General features: G+C 40.5%; 1 protein-coding gene across 4 annotated transcripts in view; it reads right to left on the bottom strand.

Moving 5' to 3' along the window:
• The window catches only part of KDM6A (lysine demethylase 6A), a 177,149-nt gene that overhangs the window by 49,238 nt on the left and 112,677 nt on the right, over positions 1–15,234 (bottom strand). The window contains exons 12-17 of one of the 4 annotated variants that reach the window (XM_077342850.1): positions 11,419–11,638; positions 10,739–10,873; positions 10,149–10,301; positions 9,572–9,667; positions 8,205–8,315; positions 6,789–7,184 (exon numbers count right to left, since the gene is read on the bottom strand). In XM_077342850.1, the coding sequence (XP_077198965.1) occupies positions 6,789–7,184; positions 8,205–8,315; positions 9,572–9,667; positions 10,149–10,301; positions 10,739–10,873; positions 11,419–11,638 (1,111 nt within the window). The remainder of the gene's footprint in view (positions 1–6,788; positions 7,185–8,204; positions 8,316–9,571; positions 9,668–10,148; positions 10,302–10,738; positions 10,874–11,418; positions 11,639–15,234) is intronic. The other 3 variants (XM_077342851.1, XM_077342852.1, XM_077342853.1) reach the window with 3 other exon arrangements.

Genomic DNA, 15,234 nt, shown 5'->3' on the forward strand with positions numbered 1-15,234 from the left:
TCAGCCATTCAGAAAACAAAATTGTGGCTGATCTATATACTGGGTAGAAATTGTAGGTGTATACTCGCTGCATGGAGCTCATGGCTCTCAGGGAGCAGGTTTGTTCCCTTCAGGCTATGGTTGTTTACCTGGAGAAGTTGAGGCACAGTTTAATGAGGCAGAGTGAATGATATGGGGGAAGAAACTTACTGGAGCAGTCACACCCCTTCTGCTGTTATAGAGAAAGTCTTGAGTTTGGAGGGGTCAGCCTGAGGAGAAGGGATGTGATCCTTCAGAAGAGACGCCTTCCTTGGGCAATTGGCCAATATTCTCTTGTACTGAGGATACCTGTGGATGGCTGGGGGAGGAAGGTTTATGGTAGTGGGTGATTTGATTGTTAGGAATAAAGTAAGTGCTATCTGTGGCAGGCTTTTTGACTGCATGGTAACTTGTCTGCTGGGTGTGCAGGTTGTAGACATCACACACTGTCTAGATAGGTTGATACGTAGTATTGGGGAGAAGTCAGCAGACATGGTGCATGTTGGCACTAATGACATTGGAAAATGTAGTTGTGTGGTCCTGAAGGAAAAAATTAGGTTATTAGGCAGAAAGTTAAAGGTCAGAACAAAAGGCAATATTCTCAGTAGTGGGGAACTTTCAGGACAAGTCAAACCAGTAAGAAGAGATGGGTTCCATTTGAACCAAAAAGGGAATCAGGCTGCTGGCAATTAATATCAAAAAGATGGCAGAGTAAATTTTAAAATAATCCTGCATGGAAAGCTGATAAGATCTGGGGAGCCTTTAGTTTGGGACATATCTATCCATAGTGATGATTGTATAAATCTGTTCTACATAATATATTTTGGGTAAGGGCTAGGAGGAGGAGGAGCATGTCTCATGGTTTAAGTTCCATCTACCATCTATCTCTGATATAGGTTCCCATCCCCAAATACAACTGTTATCTATAGGCATAATCATGAACTAACTGGGAAGTGCCAGGCACTCTGAAGCAATCTATGGAATAAAAACAATTTAGAGAATGAAGATTTACTCAGGCTCCAACTCATACTAGTTAGTATAGCCTCACTAGCTAAGTGTATTTGGAAGGGAGAATCTGCTGTTTGCTGAAAACACATTATCAATTCTCAGTTCCTTTAACTTGCAAAACAGTGGTCCTCAGCCTTCTGGCACATGAGGGTAGCATTAGAGTACCCAATGCTTAAAAGAGGTCCATGTATTAAATCAAAACTTAGCAAAATTATTGACCTACCTATTTAGATCAGAGGTCAATGAAGAAATGTAAACTTGAATGCAATCCTTTTTGTAACAATATTTTACTGTGGGAGCTATCTACACATGCTTATCTAGTCAGCATGCTTTTTGTGGCTGTTTCCTGTTAGCCAAGGGATTGATGTCCTTTAAAGTTTGTGATAGATACCCTTAAAATGTCATGTCATGTAAATGTTCATTTGTAAGTCTTAACTGAGACTTGCATTTCACCACTTTCATCTTGAAAAAAGTTTGTTCACACAACTTTGTGGTACCAAAGACTGTGAACATGCCTGCAGCAAACTTCTTTAGGTTGATACATTTATCAGGTAGACCAAAATAGAAATCCACAGATTCTTTTCTCTGAGATGATCACTGGTTTGCAAATAAATAAGTTCTCTCTGGAAAAAAAGTATTTTCGGGTGCTACTTCAAATGTATTCTGAAACATTCTTATTTCATTTACATGTTTATATCTATCAGTGTTATCTACTCTGAAATCTCACCTACAAGAGGTTCAGTGCATTCTACAGGAAAGAAATCTTTAACCGCTCCTAGCGGAGAGGATAAAATAAAGCAGTAAGGGCCCCGAGGGAGGGCCCTGTCTGGGATCAGGAAGGGTGCCGATAGGCCCCTTCCCCCGGACTGACAATCGGAGGGCTTCGCACCTGCCGATTGGGCCCTCCGATTGTCAGTCCGGTGGCAAGGGACCAATTGCGAGCCGTACGCAGTGCGGCGGCATGCGGCCGCCCGCCACTATTACCTTGCTTCCCCTGCACAGGCCAGGCTGCCACCTGCCCGTGCACCAAGGGGGGCCCAGTGGCCGCTGCTCTAGCAGCGATGCCGCTGCTGCCATCCCCACCAACGTGACGCCTTACCGCCGGATGCCCCACCCGAGAGCAGCCCGCACCGCCACCCGCCACCGTCAGAAACGGCGCTGGCGCTGCAGCCACCGCCTGCCCCGCCCGCACCCACCACAGCTCGCCCCGCACCAATGTGACGCCTCGCCGCCAGATGCCTCACCCAAGAGCGGCCCGCGCCACCACCCGCTGTGGCCAGAAACAGCGCAGTCGCTGTGGTCGCCGCCCGTCCTGCCTGCACCCACCACAGCTTGCGCAACGCAGCCGGCAGCAGCCGGCGCCGCATTGTCCGGGAGCAGCGGCCATGGCCCCGCCCCAGCGTGCCACAAACAGTCACCCCGGAGCGGTGTTTAACCTCGCGGAGCGAAGTTGGACCCGCTGCCACCAGTGGCGGCGGCGGCCGTACCCCTGGCCCCACAGCACGCTCCAGACTCGCCCCGCCAGCTCACTCCTGCCCTCTAGGCCACCACTCGCAGCCGCCACCCCGCAGCTGCAGGTAGGCTGCGGAGCGCGGGGCCCACTTGACCACTCGCGCAGGCTCACAGGTTGCCCTGCGTCTGGCCTTGGGTAGATGGGGCTGGGGCAGGCAGCCCTCCTCCCCATGCATCCAGGGGTGCCCCACTGACACAAATACATGCATTAATCCAGAATATTTTACAAACTAATTTACAAATGAAACCATAGACTAATGGGCAAATCATGAAAAAAGACACGGAACTTTGCTTTTAAACATGTCTGGAAGTGAGACTGTTATATGATCAAAAGTGGAAAAGCTTGATATTACACACAATGGAAGAATAGTTGATATAAAGGATGGAATTGGCAGAGATAGTACTGATGGGTAATCTGGAAGTTCACATGAGTTAATTAATTACCCATTAACTGCTGCCTTCTTTAATGCCCCCTTTGCATAGGTTTTCAATCCTTGCAGATGACAGTGTTAATAATAAATGCAAAAAGAAAAAGGAAACAAATACAGACCTTGTTCACTTCTGCTAATTAATAATGGTGGGATGGAGGATATGTGGGAACTGGCATTAATAGTAGTAATCAAAAGTATAAGCAGTGGAAATAACATAGTGCCTGTGGCACTTTAAAGAATAACAAATTGATTGTGGTATAGGCTTTCCCTTGTTCATGGTACCTTGTTATACTCTGCACCTTCTTGCCATCTCTATATTGGACAGCATACATGAAAAGGTTTAACATACATAAAGCCTGACAGTGTGTATTTTAATTCCCATTAAACAGTGGGTAAGGGGAGTGAGAATAGGAAAAGCAGAGACAGAACAGAATCCATTATGAGGATTCAGCTAATGAATAAATCCTAACATGCATGTATTAGGCAGACATGGGATATAGGATATTCCAGTATAATTTTCCAAAGTAAATAGGCTCCAGATAGTGGAAATAAATTCAATAGTCCTCAGTATCTTGTGTGGATGAGCAGTGCTGCAAAACTAAAGCAATCATACAATCCAAATGTCAGTCCTGCCTTTTAGATCTAAGTGATCTTGTGTAATCTTTAACAATTGCTGAGGATTTCAGCACAGGAAAACATAAGGCAAATAAATGATCACTACGATACATCTGGTGATGGGAGTTGCCCACATCAGGACTGTATTGATCAAATGTTCACCATCCGTCAACTAGCAGAGGAAAGAATTAGGTGAGGAAAGAGAACTGTTATCGTCTTTATTAACTTCAAATCCGCTTTTGACGGAGTCCACTGGCCTCTATGGAAGGTACTAGAAACTGAAAATCCCCCCTCCAAAATAATCACACTCATCCAAACAGCATATGATAGTTCAACAAGCCAAGTGCAAATTCAAAATGAGCTATCAGAGGAGTTCACCATCCAGACTGGAGTGCACCAAGGAGATGTGGCCTCCCCTAATTTTTAACATCGTAGTTGATGCCAGTATTCAAGAATAGATGTGGAGTTCAATATGGCCAAAATAACTTCCTGACAGAACTAATGTTTGCAGATGATAGTGCCATATTTGCTAATACAGATGCAGAGGCTACTAACATCCTCTTTGGCATTGCCTACATCTTACAACTTAAAAATAGATGTGGACAAAAACAAAGTTGTAACCACAGATGGATCACTTATAAATGTATATTTCAATGGAGCCCTAATTCAGCAAGTCAAAGAATTTAAATTCTTAGGCACATTGGTGCAAGAAAAGAAAGTGTAATCTACCACTGAAGCCCACAATAGGATTGGCCGAGTAACATTAGTGTTTGCCACAGTCAAATGGTGCCTCTGGAAGAAGACAAACATCTCTCTCAAGACCAAAGTTCATCTCTTCCGGACACTAATCCTGCCAGTCTTCCTATATGGATCAGGAACATGGACTTTTACTAAAACCTGACATAAACAAACTCAAGACCTGTCAAACGCGATGCCTGCATCAGTTTCTGGATGTCTCTCTGTGTTAGCGGTCCCCAACTTTTTTAGGGTTGAGGACTGCCTCCGGGGGTGGGGAAGAGCCGGCGACCGCGCCTGCCTCTTCCCCCCCCCACAGCAAAAGGCTAGCCGGGCCGTGAGCAAAGCGGCCGCTTCTTTCACAGCCTGGTGAGCTTCTAGCTGTCAAACGCGATGCCTGCATCAGTTTCTGGATGTCTCTCTGTGTTAGCGGTCCCCAACTTTTTTAGGGTTGAGGACTGCCTCCGGGGGTGGGGAAGAGCCGGCGACCGCGCCTGCCTCTTCCCCCCCCCACAGCAAAAGGCTAGCCGGGCCGTGAGCAAAGCGGCCGCTTCTTTCACAGCCTGGTGAGCTTCTAGCCGCAGGGGGGGGGGAGGCAGGCGTGGTGGCCCGTCACTGAGGCCTTCGCGGCCCGGTAGCAGGCCGCGGACCGGGGATTGACGACCCCCGCTCTAAGTGATCATAATCGAAATGAGACAATTCAGAGAAAATGTGACAACTAGCTGCAAATTAATGAACAAATCCAAAAGTGCAGATTGCAATTGGCCATATCTGCCGAATGAACACCAGCATACTGCCTCATAAACTCCTCTGGCAAGAACGACCAACTGAATGGAAGATCCAGTGACTGGCACCAAAGAAAACATGGTTTAAACAGATTGAGGAAGACCTTAGAAACTAGAGCTTGACTATCCATATGGCCAAACTACTACCATCAATCGCCAAGAGTGTAAACATTATAAACAAGGCAAAAAATCCAGCAGCACCTACAGCAGCGTATCAGTTGAGAGGACAACCTGTTCCACCAATTGCCAGCTAAAAGATAAAAACACGAAGAAAGATGGGAGTTGTAATGGAACAGGGCTTCTTTGGCCTAGAGGCCCTGTTCTATCTAACCCTCCAAAGTTTTCCGAACACCTGGAGTGGCTTTCCTTCCTCAGGTAATCCATCTCCACTACCTGACCTTTGTAAGGAATTGCCTATTGAGACAGTCAGGACACCCAGATTCCTTTCCAGATTAGAGATCTTGCCTCTATGTCTCCCATTGCCCAGCACCTGGTCACCATAGGGACTCTTTGCTGCCTTGTGTGCCCCTGGAGAAACAGCTGCTTGCCAACCGCTGGCCTTCTTACTGGTGCTCATTTTATAATACTATCAAAATGGTGGAGCTTTATGTGGTACAGAGATCCACTATCAGCATAAAAAGTTATAAAGTATTTAATGAAATGTTCACATAGTTTTAGTACAGCACCAGGTTGAGCAAGGGATTCAAATTGGGTAAAACATAATTTGTCTGACCCTCTCTATAAATGCCCCATCAGATGTGAAAATATAGGATAGGCTTCTTAGCTTTGAAAGCTGCAGATCTCTACAGTTTCCATTACTTTGAAGCTTCCTTCAGCTGTCCAGGCTAGCACATCATCAACAGCTGCCTCCTCCAAACTCCATTTAGGTGTTCTGTCTGTTATGATGGACTCAGTACCAAAGAGACCTTCCTCCTTGCTTCCCTGAGTTTTATCACCTCTTTTCTCCCCACCCACTGAACAAGTCAGAAAGGCTTTTCCTTCTTGAAGTCTCTTTAGTAGTTGATTCCTCCAAATCTCTGTTCTTTTCTTTTCTTTTCTTTTCTTTTCTTTTCTTTTCTTTTATCCTGACCATTCTATTGTCTAGATCTATTGGCATTTGTATGAAGGTGGACTAAGGTAATTTTGGGAAAGCAAGCTGACTTCTTACCTTCCTGCCTGTTCTCTGTCCAGAGAGAAAAACACAAACTTTTAAAATTCAGAGTGAAGGTTTTACTCAATTCACCCCCCCCGGGGGGGGGGATAATTTCTTCCCAGGATTGTAACAGTATGTCGAGAAGACTCCATTGTTCTCAAGTTAAAAAGGATTTTTCCTGACAAGATCATTTTTATAACATTGAAAAATAAATCAAGGCTAACGCTATATGGCATTTAGCAAATAGATGTGGATTAGACTGCACTGTTTTGGAACCCTGTGAACATTTGTTACAAGTACTCTATCAAGTTGAGGGGATAAAAATATAATTGGAAACTAAATTATTCTGAACACGTGAACTACTATGTGAACGTCTATGCCAATACATTTTCTTTATTTTCAATTATAATGTGTACCTGCCAACACTGCATATTTTAAATTAAAAATACAGTAACTTACATAATAAATGCTTATGTTCTTGCATCGGTATTTTGCTACAGTAAAGTCGGAATAGGAAAATATATTGCACACCTGAGTGGAGTTAGTTAGTTGTTTTTTCCACGGCTCCTCTGCGCTGCTGGTCAGGTTTGTGCGGTTATGAGGTAGAGTGAGTGCGTTTCGCTGCAGGTAAGGCACGTTTCCATTACTTCCACTTCCTGTTATGTGATTATTGCCTATCAAAATAGTGTCTGTACTACCCAGCGTTCTTGCTGTGCTGCAGGGAGTAGAGCCTGCTGGAAAGGGTCCATTAGCCATAGGCTGCCCTGGGCAGGTTGGACGGATTCCATGCTGTGTGATATTAGGCACTCTGGTTAGAGCAACCTGAGGCTGCTGACCAGAGACAGAGTTTGTAGGCAGTGATGAGTCAGCTGTTGGCCCATTAGCAATTCCAGTAGATCGTACCTGTGCAACTCCCGTCTGCCTCATCTAATAAAAAGTAAAATATAAAAAATATTATCCAAATGATACATAGGATCATAGTTCTGAATTTATGGGTCTATCTGCATTTTAGTATTATATCCATTATAATATCAAGAAAATAGTATTTGTTTCCTGAATGCTTATATTCATACTAGAACTGCTGTGTATTTTTGCTAGAAGTTAGAAATGAACTTTTGTTCACTAATTTATATAATACCGAAGACAGAGCTTAAGTTTTCTGCCCTCTTATTAACAAAGTTAGTATCAGATCTGATTAGTCTTGGAAATATTACATGTAGCAATGTGGAATGATTACTAAGCCCAGCCACATTCTGTGCACCCCTGTATATACTACATACATCAAGTTCAATAATTTCAAAGTAGTAACAAGTCTAGCATTAGTAGTTATCAATTACTGAATGTATAAATTCTCCTACAGAGCAAATGCCCTCTCAGAAGTTTATTAATGTTCACATTATGACATTCTTAACCACAATTAACATATTCATTAACATTCATCTTAACTGTCAACCTGTAATGTAAACTTGTAGCTAGGCACTTCAGAAGTAACAAAACACTGATAAATTAATGAACCAATGGGATTCTTGTGATCATACATTTTTCCATTGCATGCAGCAAATTTCTGTGGCAAACTATAGTTCAATTGCCAAACTATGGCTTGTCCTTTCCTTGTAAACCAGGAGAGCCCATTTTCTGCAGTTTGATAGATCACATACTAATACTCAATTGTGGCTTGCCATAAAAGATGGCCATGTCCAATAACATGAAAGAGGGCAAAATAAAAGAGGGCAAGAGCCTGAGGATCCCTGAGACAGATGGACATAGTGGTATGCCATGTTTTGCCATTATGTTTTAATTAAGCCACTGCAACTCAGGGACATAATATAAGAAAAAAGGCAACTTCCAAGCTCTTCTATGCATGTGCAATGTTCACAGTTCCTTAGCTGTTGACTATTGTTTAAATCAGATATGGTCCAATTAAAGAATTGAAATAAATGTATTTACTGGCACCTGCTGGTGTTGCTGCATCAAGACAAACTGACTCTCCAGCTGTTCCAGCATAAGTTTCTGTGCTGGATTTAAATTATTTCTATTTGCACGCAGCTGTTCCAAGTGCTGGAAAAGAAATACAAATATGCTTCTTAAACTTCAAGCACAAGTTCAGACTTCATTATAACAATTTACAAGATTAAATTAATTTTCTGTAATTATCTGGTCATCATAATCTATACTTCCTTTAATTAGAGTTACAGAAGAAATGTACTTAGCCTATTCAGACTAAGGAACTGGGTTACAATCAGTCATCACAAAGATAAACTGGAATTTATTTAGGAAACACTTGAATTTTTAATTATTGCTCTAGAGATTCCTCCTCCTTGTATGAAATATTAAGGTTAAAGACTTCAGTCTTTTCTTTTGGTAACCAGAATTCTAAATCAGAGTCCAATCATGGTTAAGATTCCCTGTTGTTGAGAAAGAAACAAATCTTAATTTAAGTGGAGACAGACTGAAGGAGTGAACGGACATGTATGGATTCAATTAAGCAGAATTGTACCCATTATGAACAATGCAAGATTTATTTGTGACATCTTTATGGAATTTAAATAATCTTCTAGCTGCAATGATAGACATATGGAACCCATATTAAACTTTGAAAGTGAATGTGGACAGAGAAGCCTTTGATAAAAATCATGTTATTTTATGGGGAATGGCACAGAGTAAACCTCTTCATAATCAGAAATGCAAAAAGAAAAAAGAGAAAGACAATGGTAGCTGCATGCACTAAGTTAAACATATTATCCCTATTTGCACAAGATACTATGGAACCAATTTCAGGGCTATAATATATAGAGATGAAAGTGTTTGATATTGCTCAAGATCTTGCAGAGGCAGAAGTAGTTTATTGTCTACATGTGCATCACTAGATCCAATCCCATGCAATGTGTCTGTCATTCTCCTTTCTTCATTGATGAGCCAATCATATTATTGGAGGAAGAGAGAAGCATAAGCAATCTGGCCCTCAAGAAGCCAAAGGCTGCCCTAGGTTCTAAGTCAGAACAAATTTCAGTCCATGAAAGTGTATATGATTAGTATACACAGCAACCATTTGGCATAAGAGATAATGCAGAATGTAATTTATACAATTATTCTTATTTTGTACACCTTAACATACCACAACAAAAGATACAACTATAAAAATATTCATATAAAGTTGCAAACATATTAAGTAAGAAGTACAGATTTAGAGAAAATGCTATATATATGGAATGCTTGGAAGAAGCAGAAAGCTAAGAAAGATGCTATTATCCAATAATTTCAGGAGAATACCAACTTTTTGTAAAAGCTAAAGGGTTTAAAAAAAAAAGATTTACCTGTAATTTTTGTGGTGTCAAGCACCAAGTATGTACTGGTTGCTGAACTGGAGGATGTGACACTGTATGGCCAGTGCTCCAAGCATCTAAAGTGTTCTAAAGAAGCATGAAAATTAAAAACATTAATATCAATAAGCAATAATTAAAGTTTGCTTAAAACAATGTTTGTTTCAAATTAATAATAAAATATTGCTAAAAATAATTCAATTGCAGTTAATGTAATAGCAGGAGAAAAAAGTAAAAGATAATTAGTTGTGATGAAGAACTAAAAAACCAAATGGTGAATTTAAATTCATCTATTAAACTCAATTTAGCACTTGCAACAATATTAATGTGATGATTAAATACTCCAAATATAATCAAAAGTGGAAGACAAAATGGTATGATCCTTTCCCTAGCTTCAGGTTTGCTATAGGTACTGTGATGTCCAGCTAGTTTTAATCCAGTATCAACTGTTGTGCATATTCAAAAATGTACTGTCAATAAAAGAGCTTGCTAAAAAGTGGATTAATACATCTGGATGCCAGAGGATCAGGTTCTTGTAAATGACTGGCATTTTATTTGACAATATATGTACCTTTGTTGGACTAGATGTTCTTTTCCTCTTGGCTGGACTGGACAGGTCATCTACATGGCTAGAAGGAATCATGTGTAGTGGCAATTGCTGTGAAATAGGTGTTTGACTGAGGCCTAGTACAGGTTCAGTATTTTGATGTTGAGGTTTACAAGCCTAGGAATCAAAGGAGGAAGAGAAAATATGGTTCTACACATTAAAAAAAGAAAACCCTTATTCTACATATGTTTTACCAGCTGTACATTTTAAAAAGGACTGTGTAACTATTCTGAAGTAATTTACTGAAATCAATTTCCAAATCATTGCCAAATAAGCAGTGTGTACCTTTCATGGGGTTGTTTTTAAAATAACTGCTGCAAGTTCTATGCAGGGTGAAATTTTTCTGGAAATCATGAAAACCCACAAAGGTTCTAAATTGGTAACCCCATATTTCTTCCAAATCACAGGGAGTCTAAGCCTCCTTTTGCTAATTATTTTTGTTATCAATGAAAAACTAGCTCCGTGCTACAGCAAAATACTCTTGACTACCACAGATTGATTTAAAAGAAACCTTAAAAAGCTGGGCACTTGCAGAATATAACCCAACTTCTCACCTGCTGTGCTGTGTTCATGGCACCCTGCCTGGAGGTAAGCTCTGCGGGGATTGGTAGGCTCCATGCCTCCTCAATACTAGGAAGTAATTTAGTTTTATTCTGTAGACTACCTTGTGGAAGGTTACACAACTGAGCCTAGGAAAAATTATGTAAAAAGTAAATTTAACACAAGCCTAATTTAGTAAGATCAATCCATGAAATCTTCCTAAATTCTGCACTCTATTGTGTCTTAGAAAGAATAAATTTTAAATCTGGGGTTTCAGAGAGGAGCTAAGGATAAAAGAGGGTAACCAGAATATAAACCTTTGTGAGAATCAGAACAAAGTTGAGCTCTGGTTTCAGAGACCTCATTCGTGCTCTGGTTCTGAAACTGCAAACAAGAGCGAAAAGGTAGTGTGTGTATTCTCTCTCTAAATGCTATGATAAATTAAAATGCAGACAAAACAAAGTACGTATAATTTATGTCAAAGTAGAAAAGTAAAATATCACTTAATAACTGAGACCCACTTAAAATGAGAAACAAAATGAAGCTGCAAGCTATGATATGTTTACAATGTAGATGGAAACAGATTACACACATCATGGAAAATTACATGTTAACTGTGGTGTCTTTATTTCCTCCTTTCCCATGCCCCATGACACTGCTAAAGATTCCCCTATTCTTAGACCAAAGTTTGTACCTGTAAATACTTTATCCTTGCTGCAAGTGCAGAGGTATTACTACAATTTTTGCTTCTGGTTGCATTTAAGTAGCATTTAATGGCATCCTGAGACTGGTTGCAGGACTCATAGAGGGTGCCAAGGTCCATCCAAGCTGCAGCATGGCCATGGTCCAACTGCACAGCACAGATATAAGCCTGTAATGCATCCATAGGCTGATTCTGTTGCTGGTACAGCACGCTGAAGAGAAAGATGGATATTTTCAATACTGCAAAGCAATTAATTCCATTCAGCTGAACAACCTTTTTCTATATCATGATAAATGTACATGCCACCATTCCATCAAATATCCAGTTTGTAACTTTATCTCAAACCTGGTAGTATAATTTATCTCAAATCCAAAGTATAATTGCTAAACAACCTCAGTGACCTGCAAGTGAAATTATGGAAGTCCCCTAGTAGGCCTTGGAGGTTATACAACAATACCAGAGAGCTTCAGCCCAGCACTCAGTGTTTGTGCTATTTGCCGCCTCTTCAGAGACTTGCTTGAAATGATATACAAATACATTAAATTGGATCTGCAGTACAGAAATGTGAATTTTCTGTAAATGTCGAATGCATGGAGGGAAATGTAACTTAGCATATAGAAAATTATATTACCTGACATTTGAATAAAATTAAAAAGTATAAATGCCTTAGGTTACTATAAGGAAACAAATAATCAACACTGGAGCCAACCAGATTTGCTCTCTTCCTTTTTTTGGCCTCTCTTTTCCTGAGAAATCTATGGCCCAGTACTTTGCCAATTTATTTAACCCATTTCATCACTGAGCTTTCATGCAGGCTAGAATGACTATTTTTCGATCGGGAATACTGTTTAGGAGATATCAGAACATTCCTTATGACCAGATATTGTGTGCTTGCTGTGTTGGTGAACCTGAATCTATCATATACTCTTCTCTAGCCGTTTATTTTATAAACAATGCTCTTCCTTATTAAGCCCAATCTTGCAGACTAACAAATCATCTTCTCACAGTATTAAAAAGTTATTCGCAGACACATCCTTGGTGGTAACGGAACATGTAGCACAATTCTTAGCCATCATGCTTTGAGAAAGGATACAGTCTTGTACTACTAAGGATTTGAGCAATCAGTTTTCTAATGGCAAGTGAGAGAACACCTAAATGTTCGGGGTTTGATGGTTACTGTGGATAATGAGTTGGCGCTACGTGAAGCTGCTGAGTTTTTAACTTTAATTTGTTTTTCTGTTTTACACTCTGGATCTTAACCTATGAGATGATCATCTTATATGCCAATAAAGGTTTACTGAAATTGATTGATACAAGGAAAAATATGAATATTACCAATCTGCTGTCAATATTACCAATCTGCTGTTATGTCTTTTATTAGACATAAAATCCTCATACTTTGAGTGAGCAAAATCTTGTCTTAAAAACATTTCACTAAAAAAAAAACTTATTTGCAAATATTCTCTACATTGTCTTTGGAGTTAGGAAAAAACCCATGTAGACAAGCTTTTTCTGAATGCTTTAACTTTTTCTGGGCCTTTACACCTGTAAACTAGCATCAATAAAAATAACTGAAAATTGAGAAAACAGCATTGCTTACCTGTAACTGTTGTTCATTGAGTATCTTCTGTGCAGTAACACACAAGGACTGTTTTAGTGTAGACCAGCTCCGGAGAGTTTTGTAGCAAAAATCCTCTAGAAGATGCTGTGCCTAAATGCTCAGTACTTCTAGCATCGCTGAAGCTAAAGAGTATGTAGCCGGGAAGGGGGAAGGGTATGTGTTCCTGCACAGAAAATACTCGATGAACAGGTAAAGGCATCAATCTTCTGTGCAGTTCACACATGGAGATTATAGCAAGCCACTCATTAGGAGGTGGGCACATGCTCCCTATTTAAAGAGAGAGTGCAAAACAGCTTTTCCTACTTGTGTTACTCATCTGGCCTGGATGTACAAGGTGTGATGGCGAACTAATGTATCTGCTGAAGACCATATTGCAGTTCAGCAGATCTCTAATAATGGAATTCCATCCTGAAAAGTTACAGATGAAGCCATCGCTCTGGTGGAATGAGCTCCGTAGTGAAAAACAGCTAACCGGCTTGTTTTTGCAGTTTCTAAAACATTAGTTCAGGCGTGAGCTTTTAAGTAGGCCTTATACTGATCTCCTTGTGAAAGTATGCACTTCCAATTAAGCCCTAACGTGAATTGTTCTTGTGGAGTCTTGCAGGTGTGGCCTTGAAGCTTAGTAGCAAGTGCTGTGTTGAACATTTGGAGACAAGGTGTTTTCTTCCCAGCTTTCTCTAATTGACACCCATGAGGATTTGACCAGTGTTGGTGCAGGTCACAATGATGTCAGCTTTTAAAGCCAAGGCCCTTACTAGACATTGCCTTAGCTTACCATCTTGACACCAAGGATGTCATTGACCTAATTGTTAATTCGTATAGGGATTTGATTGGTCCTGTTTAGAAAGGCCTTTTCCATAGAATCCAATTATGTATTACACCTTGTGTTACCTCTTATCAACCTCCCTTGATGTCTTGGAAGTCATATCTTCCCTTTGAATCCTTGGGCTTGACCATTGGGAAACTTCTCTTTATGCTCTATGAACTTTGAAACTCAACATTGTAGCCCCTTGTTGTGTTTAGACAGAAATATTATATGCCTTTATTATTCTTATTCATACCTAGTATCAACTTGGTTTTTGTGCACCTTAAATAAAATCAAAATATTTTAAAATACTTGTCTTTTTGTTCATCGTGCCATAATGGCAACCCCCCCCCCCCGAGCCTTCTTTGTCACACTATCCTTGTGTTTTGTTAAGACCTCTCTGCCCTGGAAAGGGTTTGAGACTCCTTGTGTAATTCCCTGATGGTCCCCGGAACTGCCTCTGGGTTCTGGGAGGTTAGGGACCAAGTTCAGAGGTGGTGGTGGCTGGCCTTACAGGGAAGGTGGTTTAGCCAAACTCCCTGCTATGTAATTGTGTCTGCTTCACTAAAGAAATGACATTATCCAGAGGGGTGTCTGAGGACTTGGCCCTTCTTGGGGTAACATTGAGACAGGCCCTAATTCCTATGGGACATTCCCTCCCAACCTCACTGTAGCACCTTCTAATTGTGGATACCTAGATACAGTTTGGGGAAAAGTTAGTTTCCCTCTATGAGGACCAGCCAAACACAGGAACAAAGCAGTTTCCCTTCTAAATTATACTCTTCCTTTTGAGTAAACAAACAAGCTCTTCTTACATCTAATGTGAATAAGAGTTTATCCCCCTTAGAGTCAGGCTACGGAAATAATAATAATAATAATAATAATAATGATGATGATGATGACGATGATGATATCATTATCATTCTTTAATTTATAACCCACCTTCCTCCTAAGACTCAAGGCAGTAATATTACAAGTAATGTTACCTTTTGTGATATGTGAAATTTTGATAATAACTTGGGAATAAAATTCAAACTTAGATGTAAACTTACTCTTTCTGGAAATAATTTTAAAGGGGGGAGGGGTGATCTTAATGCAGCCAACTCATTCATTTTTGTAGCTGAAGCGGCAGCTATGAAAAATTAATTTTCATAGTTAATAAGTCCAATGGACATATAGCCAATTGTGCAAAGGGCTTATAAATCAGTTGAGACAGAATCAAAAACATGGACCACTGAGGGACTATTGGTTCAACCAGAGGGCAGAGATTCTATAACCGCTTGAGGAATCTCTTTGATAAATGAGGAGCAAACAGAGATTTTCCCTCCAGACTTGCATGAAAAACTGAAATTGCAGCCAAATGCACCTTCAAAGGAGAAAC

This window comes from Paroedura picta, chromosome 6 (assembly GCF_049243985.1).
Source record: "Paroedura picta isolate Pp20150507F chromosome 6, Ppicta_v3.0, whole genome shotgun sequence".
NCBI classification, from domain to species: domain Eukaryota; kingdom Metazoa; phylum Chordata; class Lepidosauria; order Squamata; family Gekkonidae; genus Paroedura; species Paroedura picta.